Source organism: Octopus bimaculoides, chromosome 25 (assembly GCF_046866305.1).
Source record: "Octopus bimaculoides isolate indiv1 chromosome 25, ASM4686630v1, whole genome shotgun sequence".
Lineage (NCBI taxonomy): Eukaryota > Metazoa > Mollusca > Cephalopoda > Octopoda > Octopodidae > Octopus > Octopus bimaculoides.
Genome location: NC_142952.1, coordinates 26,248,383 through 26,267,891, shown reverse-complemented (window position 1 = coordinate 26,267,891; position 19,509 = coordinate 26,248,383). Strand labels below are relative to the sequence as shown.

General features: G+C 39.7%; 1 protein-coding gene across 3 annotated transcripts in view; it reads right to left on the bottom strand.

The window, feature by feature from the left end:
• The window catches only part of LOC106872638 (NAD(P) transhydrogenase, mitochondrial), an 81,476-nt gene that overhangs the window by 23,317 nt on the left and 38,650 nt on the right, over positions 1 to 19,509 (bottom strand). Inside the window, exons 1-6 of one of the 3 annotated variants that reach the window (XM_089341892.1) lie at positions 15,790 to 15,822; positions 9,370 to 10,007; positions 7,192 to 7,379; positions 4,429 to 4,584; positions 1,655 to 1,859; positions 1,190 to 1,257 (exon numbers count right to left, since the gene is read on the bottom strand). In XM_089341892.1, the coding sequence (XP_089198018.1) occupies positions 1,190 to 1,257; positions 1,655 to 1,859; positions 4,429 to 4,584; positions 7,192 to 7,379; positions 9,370 to 9,982 (1,230 nt within the window). In that variant the 5' untranslated portion in view covers positions 9,983 to 10,007; positions 15,790 to 15,822. Of the gene's footprint in view, positions 1 to 1,189; positions 1,258 to 1,654; positions 1,860 to 4,428; positions 4,585 to 7,191; positions 7,380 to 9,369; positions 10,008 to 14,957; positions 15,217 to 15,789; positions 15,823 to 19,509 lie in introns of those variants that run through there. The other 2 variants (XM_089341893.1, XM_089341891.1) reach the window with 2 other exon arrangements.

Below are 19,509 nucleotides of genomic sequence, written 5' to 3'. Positions count from 1 at the left end.
GCAGTACTGGCATATGCCACAACTACAATTTTCAGACAGAAACTGAAAGAAGCCTATTGTGTATATTGACAGGTTCTGATGCATTCAAGGACTGCATTGAGATCCAATGCCTGCTTTGGCATGGTTTTTTGGCTGGATGTCCTTCCTAAAGCAAACATTTATTTGAGCGAGATTCATCATCGTTTAACGTCTGCTTTCCATGCTAGCATGGGTTGGACGATTTGACTGAGGACTGGTGAAACCAGATGGTTACACCAGGCTCCAATCTGATTTGGCAGAGTTTCTACAGCTGGATGCCCTTCCTAACGCCAACCGCTCAGAGAGCGTAGTGGGTGCTTTTACGTGACACCGGCACGAAGGCCAGTCAGGCGGTACTGGCAACAGCCACGCTCAAAATGGTGTATTTTATGTGCCACCCGCACAAGAGCCAGTCCAGGGGCACTGGCAACGATCACATTCATAAATATATATTTGTTATTTACAAAACTGATAATACATTTGATGGACCAATCAAAAGGGTTAACGTCGACTTGTGCATGCTTGCATGGGTTGGAAAGAGTTTATCGAGGCAGATTTACTATCGGCAGATCCCCTTTCTGTCATGAACCCTCACCTCTTTCCAATCAAGGTAATACTCCCCTATGACCAGATATGTTTTGCAAAATATTGGAAATGAATGGCATTCAGTTACAACAAACAATATCAAAAGAGACAGAAACATACGCCCACTCATATTTTGTTGGCACTCCGTCGCGGGTTCCAGTTGATCCGATCAACGGAAGAGCCTGCTTGTGAAATTAACATTCATGTGGCTGAGCACTCCACAGACACATGTACCCTTAACGTAGTTCTCGGAGAAATTCAGCGTGACACAGTGTGACAAGGCTGACCCTTTGAATTACAGGCACAACAGAAACAGGAAGTAAGAATGAGAGAAAGTTGTGGTGAAAGAGTACAGCAGGGTTCGCCACCAGCCCCTGCCGGAGCCTCGTGGAGCTTTAGGTGTTTTCGCTCAATAAACACTCACAACGCCCGGTCTGGGAATTGAAACCGCGATCCTATGACCGCGAGTCCGCTGCCCTAACCACTGGACCATTGCGCCTCGACACCCACTTATATACACACATACCACAAGGTGCCACACAGTGGGACTGAATCCAAAACTATATGTGAACATAAAGACACTTACCTTATTTAAAATAATGGAACCCCTGATTACTTCATCTGCCATGTCTAGGTGATAATGGTCCTTCTCACCTGGTGAATTACAAAGTTGGAAAAAGGTTTTTAAGAGTTTTCATAATTACCTTAAGATGATAACTGGTTAAAATATTAAACTAATTAATAACTCACAACCGGCATAAAACCATCTCAGTTTTATGATACAAACCTTTTGGTTTAATGTGATTCAAATTAAGACTTTCTATCAAAATTTCATAATTTATATTCTAAACCCAATCATGACAAAGTTATTTTACTTAATTTTTCATTATTTCTAAAATTTAATTCCAAACAAAAGCGATACGTAAAGCGATAAGGAACACCACTAATCATTTTGCCCAGCATGCTAATGATTTTGTAGGCTGACTGTTTTAATGGTGTTCCTAATGATGCTCAAAATCCTAAGCAGGAGTAGCACAGTGATGTCACTTACCAAAAGAGAACAAGAGTTTGGTGATGTTGTTAGAGTAGAGGGTACTGGCTTGTGTTGACAGTCTGCTGGGTAGATCCGTGTAACCAACGTGGGTGACATCGTGATACCTGTACAACTCTCCTGGTTTGGTTGTTTCTATGTTTCCGCCAGCTTCCGCAGCTAAATCAACGACGACCGAACCTGGCTTCATTGATTCGACCATTGCCTACAACGACAACAACAACAACTTAGAGAGCAATTGAAAAAAAAAATGTTTTTCAAAGAAATGTAAATAAAAGGTTAGGTAACGGGACAAAAGCCAAGATTGCTAGCTCTCACCCAGGCAGCCTAGGTTCAATTCTTGCCATGGTAGGCCACTATGTTTATATGCATAGGCATGGCTGTGTGCTAAGAAGTTTGCTTCTTAACCGTATGATATCAGGTTCAATCCCACTGCATGCCACCTTTGGGTGAGTGTCTTCTACTACAGCCACAAACCAATGAATTCACTCGCAAAAATATTGGTCAGTCAGGGTCTATAGCAGGAGACATTTGCCCAAGGTGCCATGCAGTGGGATTGAGTCTGAAAACACAGAGCTGCAAAGCATGTCACCATTATCCTTAAACCATTATCCAAATTTTCTGATACGGTTGTGGCAATTTACTTCCAGTTGTATGTTTCTAAACTTTGCTAACTAAAAGTTTAAAAAACTAACAGTTCTGTCTTCATTATCTCAAGGCTAAAGCTGGATGCCCTTCCTAACACAAGATAATGCATGACTAATTTAAAACATTGTGAAGAAACAAGCATTGCATTTGATAGAATAATCTAAATGCTAAAGGAGGTGAGTTGGCAGAAACGTTAGCACGCCGGGTGAAATGCTTAGCATTATTTCGTCTGCCGTTACGTTCTGAGTTCAAATACCGCCGAGGTCGACTTTGCCTTTCATCCTTTCGGGGTCGAGAAATTAAGTACCAGTTATGCACTAGGGTCGATGTAATCGACTTAATCCATTTGTCTGTGCTTGTTTGTCCCCCCCCTGTGTATAGCCCCTTGTGGGCAATAAATAAATAAGAATAATCTAAATGCTAAAGGATTAAATTTGTGGTTAGCTGTTGTCACTTCTGTCAACAAATCACCTGCTCACTTCATACCTTTGTGATGTGTGAAATAAGAACGTCCCTTACTTGGAGAACAGATAAGGGTTAGTGACAGGAAGGGCATACAGCTGTAAAACATTGCCTCAATAATATCTTCCTCTGATCCATGTTGACGCAGATAAATATAAAAACTAACAGATAAATTGTACACATTGGCTTTTAGAATAGACACATCATGGCATTCATTATCATTATTATCATCATCAAAAATTAATGTTTGTTTTCCATACTAGCATAGATTGGTCAGCTTGAAAGAAACTGCAAGGCCAGGGGCAGTACCAGGTTCCATAGACTGTTTTAGCTTCGTTTCTATGGCTGGATGCCCTTCCTAAAACCAACCAGCCCAGAGTGTACTGGGTGCTTTTCATGTGGCACCAGCTTTTCACTCAGATTATCAAGAAGGGTATCCAGTCCTTCTTGACACCAATTCTTTAAGTCAAATTATAATGTAAGCAAGTGATGCATAACATGAAGGAGATTGTTGTGATGACTATTTTTAACAAGTCAAGTGACCACTCAGCAGTGCTCTCACTAGCTAAATCCCTTTGAAAATAACCAGCCTTAAACTGCACTACATTCTTTGGTATAGACTTCCTGTTTATTAAAACTAAATCAAAACTTTCCATTAGAATTTCCGGATCTATTTTAAAACGGGGGCGCCAGTATTTTCTTAACGAAACACTAACGAAACACTTTGAAACTTGGGACACTGGTAGAATGTGTCATATAAAACATCTTTTACTCTTAGTCTTCTTAACAAAAAAAAGGAATTCGCAAGTTATTCCATGTTAAAGTTGTCGTATTTCTGTAATTTCAACCAATCACTGACGTCTATTCAGCTCAATAGAGTTACTGCTGGGCGGTCATAAAAATGTTATTCCCTGTGACATATTTCATCCGGTTTAATCGTAATTTATACGCATATATTGTTTATATAATAAATTACGCTGTGCGTATCTATGTGTGTAACAATTTTAGAGTTCGGATTCTAGAGTTAGGGTTAGGGGATTAATACAATATACACCGTTACAGCGCTAACTGTTTTCAACTGAATAGACGTCAGTGATTAGTAGAAATTATCGAAATAAGACAATTTTTTACATGAAATAAATTCGAATACAAAAATATTTTTCTGTTCTATAACACAAAATAGATAAGTATACGAAGTTTGAAAGTCTTTCCGTACCAAAAACACTACATAAAACATAAATGAAAACTGGCGCCCCCGTTTTAAAATAGATCCGAATTTCCTGCTAATTTATATTCCAAAAAAAACAGCTTAGCCCTTTAGCACTCAGATGCTTATTTACTCACAATGTTTTGAATTTATTCTGCATTATCCTGTAGCTTCAAGATTTCGATGATTCAATTGTTCAGGTTTTAGAATGACATTATAGGATAAGATGTGAGAGGTCAGGTTTGTCCAGTTTGAACAAAAAAACCAAAAAAAAAAAAAAAACCCCTAGAATATTTGAGCTGGATATAGCAGGTTTAAATGCTAAAGGGTTAATAGTGACAAAGTTATTTTAAAACATTCTTTGTTTTGTTTTCAGAATTAACTGAACGATAAACAATGTATTTCAATGGAAACAGGGTAACAAAAGGGTTGAGTTGTCTAATTCTTGGTGACTTACCTTTGAAATGAGCTTTGGTGCGGGTTTTCCAGGAATCAAAGCTGTAGTGATAAGAATATCAATTTCTTTACACTGTTTAGCAAACAAAGCCATTTCTGCTTCAATGAATTCTTTGGACATTGTCTTGGCATAACCTCCAGTACCTTCACCAGATTCCTGCAAGAAAATATTAAAAAAAAAAAAACATTCGTTTCATTACTAAGTTGGCTGAAAAGAAAAAAAAATAATTCAACTATTTTTTTTTTATACAAATGCACCCAAGACTACTTTTGATGGTCTCGGATGGGTTGGTGTCAAAGGAGAATGGAGCTGTGCCCATGGTGTGTTTTATTTGATGGAATTGGATGAAGGGGTTGTATCCCATAAACTTGTATTCCTTAACCAAGTTATAAAGTTAGCACAAAGACCTGTTGAAACTGTCTTTAATGTCCAAAAAAAAAAAAAATGACAGCTGAAACTGTCATAATGTCCAAAAAAAATGAAGAGTTACAATAACTGATCGTAACATTCTGATGACAGAGTGTTATGTCTCATAACTTAACAGCAAGACAAACAGATATTGATAGAGTAAGTATCAGGTTGGGTGGATAATATGATCTACCCTATTAGTTGGCACATAAAATATGCTTTTTCTATTTTTAAATGTATCAAAAAAATAGCCCATTTTCTGATGCAGCTATATTACGGATGAAAGATCATTGTGTTGTAGGCTGGGGAGTGTTAGTCTGTTCTCCACAAAGCTGTTACTAATAATAAAATATTGACAATGAGCTGAAATATAACAGTCTGTTAGTACAAACTTATGATAAATTGATTATCATATTAGTAATTAGCAACGGAAGCAGTATTAATGCCAAAAGGTAATCATTATATCCAGCTTAACATAGATAACTTGTTAGAACACCAAATGCTGTGTCATTAGCCTTGAGACATCCTCTCCTATAGGTGCTTGGTGCATAAAAGCACACAGATTGTAGCAGACGAAATTCATCTGTTATGGGTGCCGGAATTCCCATGACATGTGATTTCAGTCTACTGGACCTCATCAGTGAGAGGAACTGCTAATTTTTGCTTGCTGTATGTCAGTAGTTATGTGGAGAGGTCACATCATTGCATTATGTCTCCTTTCCCAGCATACATAACTTACACCTGGTATGTGGCTTACATTATTTAAAATCTGTGTTACCTTTAAGAAACATTTTTTTAATTACCTACATGAAAATTCTTCAAGAAAGATGAAAGGAATATTAAACTTTCATCTGCCTTATCAGCTACTTGCAACAAGCAGATGACAACAAAACCATAGTAGTAGCGCAGCACCCTGGAAGACAACCAGGATAGCACAAAACAGCCAGAAATACGAGAAATTATACATTTGATCTTAAAGAAGATAAAATTGCAATATAGTACAGCCATAATGTAGTTTTATTCTTTTAATTGTTTCAGTCATTTGATTGTGGCCATGTTGGAGCACTGCCTAAAAGGGTTTTAGTCAAACAAATCAACCTCAGGACTTACTCTCTGTAAGCCTAGAACTTATTCACTTGGTCTCTTTTGCAAAACTGCAAAGTTACGGAGATGTAAACACACTAACATTGATCATCAAACAATGGCGTAGGGTAGGGGTGGGGGTGACAAACACAGACACACGCATAAATATATCATCATCATTTAGCGTCCGTTGTCCATGCTAGGCTTCTTTCAGTTTCTGTCTACCAAATCCACTCACAAGGCTTTGGTCAGCCTGAGGGTTATAGTAGAAGACACTTGCCCAAGGTGTCATGCAGTGGGACTGAACCCAGAACCATGCGGTTGGGAAGCAAGCTGCTTACCATACAGCCACACATTTACGAGGGTCATATTTTATTCCAGTATACACTCACAGCATTATATTTTCATGCACACACAATCCTACATTCTCCCCTACAAAACCATTTAAAAATATCTTTCAATAGGTATATGATGAAACACACTAAATGTACTTGTAACATAGAGGTGCGTGGCTGTGGTAAGCAGCTTGCTTCTCGACCACATGGTTCTGGGTTCAGTCCCACTGCATGGCATCTTGGGCAAGTGTCTTCTACTATAGCCTCAGGCTGACCAAAGCCTTGTGAGTGAGTTTGGTAGAGAGAAACTGAAAGAAGCCCATCATGTATATATAAATATATATGTATATGTGTGTATATGTTTATGTATCTGTGTTTGTCCCTCCAACATCGCTTGACAACCAATGCTGGTGTGTTTATGCCCCCCATAACTTAGCGGTTCGGCAAAACAGACCGATAGAATAAGTACTAGGCTTCCAAAGAATAAGCCTTGGGGTCGATTTGCTCGACTAAAGGTGGTGCTCCAGCATGGCCGCAGTCAAATGACTGAAACAAGTAAAAGAGTAAATATGGTATTTATCACATTATAACAGCCATGGTGGTGCTCCAGTATGGACACAGTTCAATGCCTAAAATGAACAAGACAATTGCAAATTTGCATGACAGTAATGTCAGACATGGAATGCAGACCATCATATAACTTGTCATATTTTTCTCTCCCGTTTTATTTTGACATGTGCATTGTGTTTTTATTCTTTTCCATATTACGAATCCAGTGTGCACATGCGCATTAATACTTCTCTTTCTGGTTCCTACTGGAAAATGTTTACAGATCACAACTGTCTCACAAACCTATGTTCATGAAGAGCACTTCGTGTTCCAATATTTATGTAAATAAAAGAATAAAATGGGGGGGAAGGAAAAAAACAGAACTGACCTTGACATTGACTTCCAGGAATTCTGCACCAAATGACTCGACTTGTTCTTTCACGGCGGCCCTGGTATCAAAAGCCCTTACTATAGCCCCCATGTTTTTGGCAGTGCCAATAGCAGACAAACCAGCCACACCTCCTCCAATGACGAGTACTTTGGCAGGTGGTACTTTTCCAGCGGCAGTGATTTGACCTGTGAAGGAGAGGAGAATCAGAAGAAAATTAGACATCAACAAAAGAATTATGTACATTATTTATATTTGACGGATATTTGTCCTCATCATGTTTGTTGTTAACACAATATTTTGGCTGATATACCCTCCAGCATTCATCAGGTGTCTTGGGGAAATTTTGAACCTGGGTTCTCATTCCTAAGGTATTTTTTAGGTATTTTTCGATATCACTATTATTATTATTCAGGTCACTGCTTGGAATCGAACTCAGAATCTTGGGGTTAGTAGCTCATGCTCTTAACCACTACGCCAAATATCTGTCAAATGTAAATGAACAGAAGTTTAATTTCAAAGTTAATTTGAAGCTGAATTTTTTTTTTATAGTTTTAGATATAAGGTACACCTCCAATCAGTTTCAGACAATTGAACACAGTATATAAAAAAAAAAAAAAACCCATTAGCCCAGAGTAATATGCATAATTGAAAGTAAAAGGGCCCAGTGACATGGATTTTAGATAACAAAGTAAGGAGTCGGGGGACCAATTGTACTGAATGCACAAGTATATATTTCTAATTTATTAAAATTCTTTTATTGTGTATGTATAAAAGCAGATATATGCAGAGTTATTTTCTTTTATTTTTTACTCATTTGTCATTGGACTGCAGCCATGCTGGAGCATTCCCTTGAAAGGTTCGGTCAAACAAACTGACTCCAGTAATCATTTTCACTTACCAGTTGTCGGGTGGCGAGGGTAAAAATACAAAGACACGCACACATACATTTACATGCAAACACATACGCATTTATACACAAACACATGTACACACTTTTACACACAATGCACGTGTGCACACACACACACACACACACACAGAGGCTTCTAATTTCTGTCAAGCAAATTGACCCACAAGGCATTAGTCAGCCCAGGGCTACAGAAGACGATACATGTCCAAGGTGCAACATAGTGGAACTGGATATGGAAACCATATAGTTGCCAAGTGAGCTTCTTAACCACATGACCATTCTTGCACCTTAAGAGCAAATGCCAGAAGAATGTGGTTGGTTGGCACTCCATCGGTTACGACGAGGGTTCCAGTTGATCCGATCAATGGAACAGCCTGCTCGTGAGATTATCGTGCAAGTGGCTGAGCACTCCACAGACACGTGTACCCTTAACGTAGTTCTTGGGGATATTCAGCGTGACAGTGTGACAAGGCTGGCCCTTTGAAATACAGGTACAACAGAAACAGGAAGAAAGAGTGAGAGAAAGTTGTGGTGGAAAAGTACAGCAGGGTTCGCCACCATCCCCTGCCAGAGCCTCGTGGAACTTTAGGTGTTTTCATTCAATAAACACTCACAACGCCTGGTCTGGGAATCGAAACTGTGATCCTACTACTGCAAGTCCGCTGCCCTAACCACTGGGCCATTGCGCCTCCACCCAGCAGAATGTAAGCTCTTCATAAGGCTTTCCATGCTGGACATATCAAAAGACAGATGCCAGACCAATATGGACCACATCTTCCCAGAAGTAAAAATGGGTCTGCATAGGATCAACTTCACTAACAAACAAAAAATATATAAAGCAAAATTACAGAAGCATTGATGATAATTCGAAACCAATGAGACTTGGGAGAGGAAGACTTTTCCGCAGGAAAACAGGATATGGTGCAGAAAAAGACAGCCCAGAGTTGAGAACAGAAGAGAAAAGTCATCAGTGGCTTATGATCCCTAGGGATGAAAGAGCTTAAGAATGTAAGTAAAAACAACTTTTATGCTGTGGGCAAATGAAAACAGCTTTCATGTTGTCACTCAAGCAGAAAGAAATAGCCAATCCTCCCTCAAATGAAGTAGGATACAAATAATGCAATCTAACATACTCCTGATAAAAATGGGAAGGTCACAGCTAGAGTGCCTTCAGTAATGTTTGTCCAGGAGTGGTAGACCCAGTGTTAAACAACAACAACAACAACAACAACGACAGTAACGTTGATAACAAGATTAAATCTCACCTGTGAAAAATCTTCCAAAGTTGTTTGCAGCTTCTAAAACAGCTTTGTAGCCAGCAATATTGGCCATTGAACTGAGGGCATCAAAAACCTGAGCCCTACTGATTCTGGGAACACAGTCCATAGCAAAAACTGTTAGTTTCTTCTTGGCCATCAAATCTACAAGTTCCTTGTTCTGGGCCGGATATAGGAAGCTGATGAGTGTTGTATTGTCTTGAAATAACGGCACTTCCTCAGGAAGCGGGCTTCTTACTTTGAGAATGAAATCGTTCTTGTAAATTGCCGATTTGTCAACAATGGCAGCACCTGAAGAAGCATAGTCATCATTCATGAATTTTGCTTCGGTGCCAGCGTTTTCCTCGATGGTGACCTTAAACCCCTTCTTGGTCAACGTGGCCACACTTGCCGGGGAAACTGCAACTCGCCTTTCATTTGGAAATATCTCTTTGGGGATACCGATGCTGAGGTTTTTGTAAGGAGTTCCTGGTACGGTGCCCTCGGAGGAAAAGCGGCAGGCAGTTGTCTTCAGACCACGACTGCATCGTGCAGATAATTTTAGCACACTGGATCCTAAGTTTCCTGCCAAAAGGGCAGTTTGGTGAAGCCGGAGTAACATCCTGCCAACTTCAAAGATATTTTAGCTGCAAAGAGAAATAAAAACAATAATTAGTAAAAGAAAATAAAACATTCCAAAATTAAAACAATTTTTCAGTTATCACAAGGGGAAGAAATCTGAAGAGAAGAACGATAGACAGAACAGCATCTATCCAATAATAATAATACTACTAATAATAATAAATCCTTTCTACTAAAGGCCCAAGGCCTGAAATTTTGGGGTAGGGGACTAGTCAATTACATTGACCCTAGTGTTTCACTGGTGCTCATTTTATCGACCCCAGAAGAATGAAAGGCAAAGTCGACCTTGGCAGGACTTGAACTTAGAACATAGCGACAGGTGAAATAGCACTAAGCATTTTGTCCAGCATGCTAATGATTAATTTTTTTTATTATCGATAAGGACCTACATACATGCTAAAGATTTTGCCAGCTCACCACCTTAATAATAATCCTTTGTACGATAGGTACAAGGCCTGAAATTTAGGGGGAAGGGGACGAGTTGATTACATTAACTTCAGTAACTGAATGGTACTTATTTTATGACCCTGAAAGAAAGAAAGGCAAAGTTGAACTGTGCAATTTGAACTCAGTACATACAGACAAAATGCTACTAAACATCTTGTCCAACATGCTAATGATTCTGCCAGCTTACCATAACCTGAAGAAAATCCTAACAGGGCCCCACCTGCAAGGTCATACACTGTTTATCTTGATATAAGGTTACCATGTCATGCACATAGGGTTGTGATGCATGTGCCTGGTGTACCCTTATCAGATGGGTAGTCTTGATGGGTATACTGGGCTTCATATATTTGTACCCCAATATCAATAATAATCCTTTCTATTATAGGCACAAAGCATGAATGTTTTTTTTTTGTGGGTGGGGGAGGAGAGTACACCAACCCCAGTACTCAACTGGTACTTAATTTATCGACCCCGAAAGGATGAACGGCAAAGTTAACCTCAGTGGAATTTGAATTCACTTTGATAGCATGTGCTGCTCTCTCACTCAATAATAATAAATAATAACAACAATAATAATAATAATGGTTTAAAATTTTGGCACAAAGCCAGCAATTCTAGAAGGGGGCCTAAGTCAGTTATTGACCCCAGTGCTTGAATGGTAATCTATTTTATTGATCCTGGTGAGATGAAAGGCAAAATTGACTGATGCGGAAATTGAGTTCAGAACCTGATAAACTGGAAGAAATACAGTTATGCACTTTGTCTGAGACTAAGAATTCTGCCAATTTGCTGCCTTATTCTTTCATATTTTGGCACAATATCAGCAAATTTGAGGAGAGGGATTTAGTTGATACCATTGATGCCAGCACTTGATTGATGCTATCTGTTAAAGGAGGCATGAGCACTTTCACACACAACGGAAACTTCATCCAACTAAATTCAATTAGAAGGCTTCACTCAACCTGAGGCTATAGCAGAAGACAGGTGCCCAAGGTGACACACAGTAGGACTAAACCCAAAACCATGTGGTTGAACAGCAAGCTTCTTAACCACACAGCCATATAAACCCTGAAAGGATTAAAGGTAAATGTTGACCTTAGTAGGATTTGAACTCAGAACATAAAGAGCGAGAACAAAGGTCACTAAGCATTTTATCCAATGCACTAATTACTCTGTCATCTCACTGTTTCTCATTACAGTAATGATATGCAAATGGCTTAGTGGCTGGGGTATTCAGCCCATGGTCGTAAGGTCTTTAGTTCGATTCCTGGTGGTGTGTTGTGTTCTTGAGCAAGCCACTTTATTTCACGTTGCTCCACTCTACTCAGCTGGTAACAATGAGTTGTGCCTGTATTTCAAATGCCAGCTCTTCGTTGCATTCTATGTCATGTTGAATCTCCCTGAGATCTAAGTTAAGGATAGGCATGTTTGTGGAGTACTCAGCTGTTTACATGTTAATTTCATGAACAGGTTGTTCTGTTGTTTGGATCAACTGGAATCTTCATTGCAGTAACTGATGGAGAGCTAGGCCAATGATCTGAGATTTAAGCACAAAGCCAACAATTTTGAGGGGAGGGAATTAGTTGATACCATTAACTCAATATGACTGGTATCTGGTACTTCGTTTTAATCAACCCTTGAAGGATAAAAAGTAAATCTGGCCTCAGAGGGATTTGAACTCAGAGTGTAAATAGCCTAAAGAAATAAAGCAAGTCTACCAATCCATCATAAATAGGGCAGTGAAAACAGACAATGAAAAATAAGACAACTCAACATCATTATTTAATGTCGGTTTTCTATGTTGGCAGGAGTTGGACAGTTTGACAAGAGCTGGCAAGCCAAAGGAGTGCACCAAGCCAAAGGAGTGCACCGAGCGCCAATGTCTTCTTTGGGATGGTTTCTGCAGTTGGTTGCCCTTCCCAACACCATCTTATAGTGTATTGGTTGCTTTTTATGTAGCACCAGGATTAGTAACATACAAAAGGTGGAGAGAGAGAGAGAGAGAGAGGGAGAGAGAGAGAAAGAGAGAGAGCAGTGTTGAGAAAGGTGGCTTTATGCTAGGTGATGAGAGGTTGAAGGGACAAGATCACAGGGGTCTCGCTGTAGGGGACATACATGGTTACCCCAAATGAAAAAGAAAGAAAATGGTAAAGATGTGTCAGGGCACGTCCTTAGCTTCTTTTATTGCTTTCTTCTGTCCCAAGGGTGAAACATGAAAAGGAACAGTATAGAGGCAAACTACATATATTATTGTATATCATATCTTACTTGTTTCTATCATTGAACTGTGGCCATGCTGGGATACACCAACCTGATAGTTATTCTATTGATCTCTTTTGCTGAACTGATAAGTTACAGGGATGTAAAGAAACCAACAATGGTAGTAAAGCAGTGGTGGGGTATATATAACAGGCTTCTTCCAATTTCCATCTACTAAATACACAGAAAGGCTTTGGTTGGCCTGTGGTTATTATAATAGAAGACAGTGTGCCATGCAGTAGGACTGAACCTGAAACCATGTGGTTGGGAAGCAAGCTTCCTAACCAGGTAACCAAACCTGTACCTGTATTAACTAAAAAGAATAAAAATAATGTTTCTTACAAAAACATGTTAATGACAGAAAAGTATTAATTAGTGACAAGGCAGCCAATTAACAGAGTAATTAGCATGTCAAATAGATTGCTCTGTGGTAATTCTTTCAGCAATCTATACACTGAGTTCAAATCTCACCAAGATTTTCTCCCACTCTTTCTTTGCATCTGTCTGTCTTTCTGGAAAGAATCAGCTGTGATCAGACATGGAGAGAGATGGGTCTACCAAGTCTAGAAATACTCAAGACATACCACATATCAATCACAATGGTGTTCCCTGCTACGATTCCATCAAAGAGAAGTGGTCATAAGAAATTGTTTTTTTATTTTTTAAAAGTGTTAGCAACACAAGTTTTACAGTTTCAATTTCTAGTTACATTGTCATCATCGTTTAACATCCATTTCCATGCTAGTCAGCCAGGCTCCAAATTGTTTGTTGTGGCAGGGTTTCTACAGCTGGATGCCCTTCCTAGCACCAACTACTTAAGTGTACTGGGTGTTTACACAGAATTGGCACGAGTGAATTTTACATGGTACCAGCAAGGCTATGACACTTGCCCAAGGTGCCACACAGTGGGACTGAACCCAAAGCCAGGTGGTTAGAAAGCAAGCTTCTTAACACACAGCCACGCCTACAAAAGTGAAAATGACCACCAACACCACTATTTATTTTACTAGGATTGCATTTGGGGTGGTCTCGACAGCTGGATGCCCTTCCTAACACCAACCACTTTACAGAATGTAATGGGTGCTTTTTATGGGACACTAGTGAGATCAAGTAACTTGCAACACCATACTGAGGCAGGTGGGGGTAGTGTTGAGAAAGGTGGCTTTATGCTAGGTGATGAGGCTGAAGTATGATTAAGGGACAGACACAGGTGTCTTGAAGTAGGGGACATACATGGTTACCCCAATTGAAGATGTGTAGTGGCAATAGAAAAAATAAAACCCAAATAAAACAAAGACCTGAGACTGAGCCACGGAGGTTGGGGTCAACTTGCTGGGAGCTCAACTCTCTAGTCATGTTATGACCTTTGCAATAACAGCAGAGACATCAATACCGAATTAGTGAACTAAAGAATGGACATCTACGTGGTCGATCGACCTGTTAGAAATAATAAACAAATCTCCCTTAAACTACATACGACAGGGTTTTAAAAAAAAAAATAGTGCTAGACATAAAATATTCGAATGAAATTGGAAAATTCTTTATTGATTTATTTTTATATACGTGAGTGTTCGACAATCTCGATCAGATGAAAGGCACTGCGAAAAGTGTGTCGCAATCACCAGCGCATGTAAGACTTTACTGAAAACAAGGTACAAAAAAAAAAAAAAATTAAATTTCCATAAACTGCTGAGAACGTCGAGAAATCAGCTGGCAACATTTTGACAGTTGAGACAATTAGAAAAACTGCCGGAGTTTGGGATGATTAATGGCTATAAGGCGTTTGATCATAGACCTTGCTCTATCACGACTGACCTTGTGTTAAACAACAACAAAAGACGTATAATTGTAATTGTTAGAATGCTCTTTGAGCATAGGTGTGATCACGGTGTTAGAATAAACACACGCTACTAGCGAGTCTGAACAGAAAGTAATTACGAAAATACCATTGGAGTGTGATTTATGAATAATTGAAATATAGAGAAAACTCGTGCATCAATTAGACACACATTGTGACCCATTGAAATTGATAAATAGACAGCTAACAGTACATATAACACGCACATACAGAGAATAAGCATGTGTGTGTACAGAGACACAAATAGATAGAGAGGGATAGAGAGATAGGCATGCAGTTTCTTTTTTCTTTTACTCATTAGACACATACGCATCCTCTGCAGGCATTGTATGACATACACATACACACCTATCATACATCTATTGCACATACTAAACTCACGCACAAATACCTGGAACTGTCTTCGATTCAAATCAAGAAATCCTTGTCACTTTATCAGTGACCGGTTTGAACTCTACGAAGAACAACCTTAAATAAATCTTGAAGCAATTTGGTTACTATTAAATCTCGTTAATTCGAATGTATCAGCCGACTGTACCCGACTTACTACCAAGCTACCTCGATTTGACGATTGGTCTCCCCGGGGTAGGATATGAAACAGCAATTAAGATGTTAAGTGGCTTGAAATAATTTATACAATAAATAATGATATAAACATAAATACAGAACTAATAAATCAATATATTTGCTCTAGGGAAAGACACCACGTTTTATATACGTGTGTATGTTGCCGAATATGTACGTAAGCAACGACCTCCGAGACAAATCAAAAGAGTTCATAGAAACGATAATTCACCTAATTTACAAATAATTAATAATTTTACATAAGTAAATATTAAGATCAATTAAACCAAGTTTATTACCGTTTTATGGTATATTCTGTAGACGTTAAAACAGCACACGCGAGAATTTTTGCAGGGTTTCGGCGATTCCACACGTGTAGAATAAAATAAATACTTCATGAACCAAATAACGTTATGAACTGACGATTACTGTGGAAATTAATTAAGCTAATTTAATTACCGTTCTATAGTATATTTTATAAACAAAAGATTATAAATTTTGTAGTTGTGTGGACTTTTGAGGATTCCAGCATGTCGGTTCTACGTGAACCCCTCTTGTTTAGAGAAATAAGGTCGTTGCTTACGTACATATTCGACTTTACCTCCGTGTGTGTATGTGTGTGTGTTCACGAAGTTATAGAAAACAGGAAAGATAGTTACCATCTTGCAAGACCAACCGTGTAATTGAAGAGCAAAGAACACGCGTATATGTGTTTATGTGTGTGAGTGTGCGAAAGCAAAGTGCGCGTAATGTGAGGGGGAGTGAATGAGGGGCATGTGACAGAAAAGGAGAAAGGCTCTGAAGAGGTTTTTATTATTTTTTGGCGAGTTTGAGTGAAAGAAAGGGAATGAAGGAGATAGTAACAAAAAAAGAAAGAGAGAGAGAGAATACAGAGATGAGCAACTGGAGAAAGTAGAGGCACGTGGAAGACACGATAGCGAAAGCAGTGAGGGATGTGTGAGAGAGGGAGAAGTGAAAGAGTAAGAACGAAAGGGCAAAAAATGTAACGAGAAGAAGAGATGAGTGTAAAAGAGAAAGGGGGAGTGAAAGAGGAAAAAGGTAAAAAGAAAACGATATAGGACACTTAAACAGAAGAATGTTTGAAAGAACAAGAGATATGACGATGAATGGGAGAAAGAATGCGTGTTGGAAAGAGAGAGAGAGGGAGAACAAAGAGAGAAAAGATATTGAGAGAGAGAAATGGAGAAAGGGAGAAAGAGAACGTAAAAGAATGAGAGACAATGTGTTGAAATAAATATAGAAGGCAGAGAGAGGGGAGGAGGGGGGAGGAGGAGGAGGGAAATAAAGAGAGCTAGAGAGGGAGAAAGAGTAAAAAGAAAGCAAGAAATTGAGAGAGAACGAAAGACGGTGGGGGTTAAAATGCACACAGACTAAAGGTGAGAAAAAGAAATTGAAGAGAAGAAAAGAAGAATCAGACAACGAAAATATAATTAATCAAAGTCAAGAACAAAAGCTGCGCTGCTGCAGCCAGCTTTTATAGACTTGTAGAGTGTTGTAAATAGCAGAGACGGAGATTAGGTGTTTGTTGGTGTTTAGACCCAGGTCGTTAACGATCAAACGAGATCTTATAATCAAACGCATTAGCCATCATTCTGGTATCGAGGAAGCTGCATTACATTATCTGATGTCTTATTAGTTTTTAATCCGATGGGGTAAGATTTGAGGGTAGTTGACTGCTATTTCTAGTACATCAAACGACCACGTTGACTCGTCTGAGGAAAATATTGATGGTGTGTATATATGTCCACCGATTCAACGAAGGAGCCTGGACGTGGTTGCTAAATCTGCCAGAAATAGCAGTCAAATCACACTCAAATCATATAGCTACCATTTTAAAGGGAAGGAGCTTGGACGTGGTTGTTAAATCTGCCATAAATAGCAGTCAAATCACACTCAAATCATATAGCTACCATTTTAAAGGTAGCTCACATTGGATGATGTCCTAAATACAGTATAAAAATATGTGATGGTCACGGCGATAAAGTTTTTGGTCACAGGCCCACTCCATCCAGGCTGACCTGGAGTGACCCCGAAAAGACGAAATGCAAATTTAATAGAAGTGCGGTTTAAACTCAGAACGTAAAGAGCCGGAAGAAATACCGCAAAGTGTTTTGTCCGACGCTCTAAGGTTTCTGCCAATCTATAGCCTTGTTGATGACGATGATTATGAAATTGACAGAATCATTATTATAATTCTTTACTCACCAAACGTGGCCAAAGGAAAGAAGGACCGTAGAAAAGATAAATCAAATTAGTGAAGAGTTAAACGAGGCAAAAAAACAAAAAATTCCAACAAAAAATTGCCCGACGAAAGGGAGGGACAGCTGCCTCGGGCCAGATTGAGGAAACCCCACAAAATCCTAACTGACCATCAAGGGTAGATATCTTCTCCCAGCGGTCGTTTCGCGTAGGACCATTTGATTATTTGTACCATGCTCCCCAGTTTCATCTACCTTCCAAAGACTTTTACTGAGAGGCAGTACCTTTCTCTCCCCACTTCACTTTCCAAGTAAGGGTTTGGCCGAAGAGAAAAGTGTCACTTATCAGCCCTTTCAGTCTTGAACACCACGTAACATCTTTCGCCAGAGAAGAAAACTAATTTATTCTTCTCAGCTTAACAGAAGGGATCTTTTTTAAAACGGGAGCCACATAAGATCCGTGCTGTTTTTTATTTTTATCTTTCTTTAAATATAGGTACAAGGCCAGGATTTTATATATCGATTGCAGCGTCTTGAATTTGATTTATCGGCTTCGGAATGGAGAAAGGTAAAGTCAACTTCGGTAAGATCCGAACTCAACACGTAAAGTGAAGCAATTAAATACCGCAAAGCATTCTGTCCGAAGCTCTTATTGATTCTGGCAACTCATTACGCCATCTGCCGCAAAGGTGTTAAAAGGTCAAACAATAAATACAGTTGGTGGGTTACAGAAAACCAGTATGAAAATACAAGCATGAAAAAGAAAAAAAAATGGGGACTGACGGACAAAAAAGATGTAAAACGTACCAAGAGATCAATCAAAAAACACCATAGATCACGGGTTAAAATTAACTACCATGGACAAGTACTCTTCCCGAACTGTGTTAATCAGTACACAGAAGCATGCTGAGTAGGTCCCCCACTATTCATACTCGCTACTCTTTTAGCAATTTACCGGAGGATTGTAACTACATCTCCACCATCACCGCATCTTCAAATGGAGCTAGAAGTTGTTGAGGGCTTGGTCGATAAAGAAAGTGTTTGTTCTCAATATTGCCCATCATACCTTTTTCGCAGTCACCACCGAGTAGAGGAAAACTGTCAGCCCTTCCCGAGTGGACGATCTTTATGGACTCGGTTGATAGCCAGATCCGTCCTACATGCAACAACAGTTAATCGACATAACCCCACATGTCAGCGATGCCCGACAGTAGCACAGCTAGCAGAAGATCCACTCCGAGGGACGCATTTATGAGAGTGACAGATTTGTGTTTGCACTCATCAGCCCGCAACCTTCCACCTCATAGAATCTATCACATGCATTGGTACGGACATGTCCTCCTCTTCCCGCCAGATCATCTTACCAGGACCTTACTCTCGTTTGACGCAGCAGCTGTGGGCTGGAAGACGTCCCGTGGAACCCCCCCCCCCGCATCCGATGGCTGGACGTAATGAAGAAAGATCTCCAAAGGCTTAACGTCATCTTGCAGGATGCAGAGGGAATGGCATGGGACCGCTAGCGATGGAGGATACTGGTGGGCCTGGTCAGTTTTAAACACGATGACGCCTCTGGGGCCGATAATCTGGGATGACCCCCAGCCTCATCAAGCAAGAGCATGGGCGAATGTGAGTGACTACAATGAGCCTGTATACGTTTAAGGGTCCGGAGATAATGGTGGCAAACTCAAGGACTACTTCGAGTGGCACACTCCAGTTAGCTTCGCCACGGATGCTCGGACACTAAATCAGCGTTACAAAACGGTTACATCGTTCTGCAACGCCACTTCAGAGCTTGTAGAGTTTATCCCAAATCAATAAGGGCCAGGCGTTACCGGTATTGACGGTGTTGGCAGACCCCTACCCACCCACTTAACGAAACTCAAATAGAAATTTTGAACAAATTAAAAAAACAGGGGAAACTTTGCCGTCCGTACTTCAAGACCCTAAGTGCCGCTTATGCAACAACCCCAGATACTTTGCAATATCAGTAAGAGCTTTAAAACATTTCTTCTGTTTTCTGCTTTTCATTCGTAAGATGCTATAATGTTGTTGACACTCCGTCGCTTACGACGTCGAGGGTTCCAGTTGATCCGATCAACGGAACAGCCTGCTCGTGAAATTAACGTGCAAGTGGCTGAGCACTCCACAGACACGTGTACC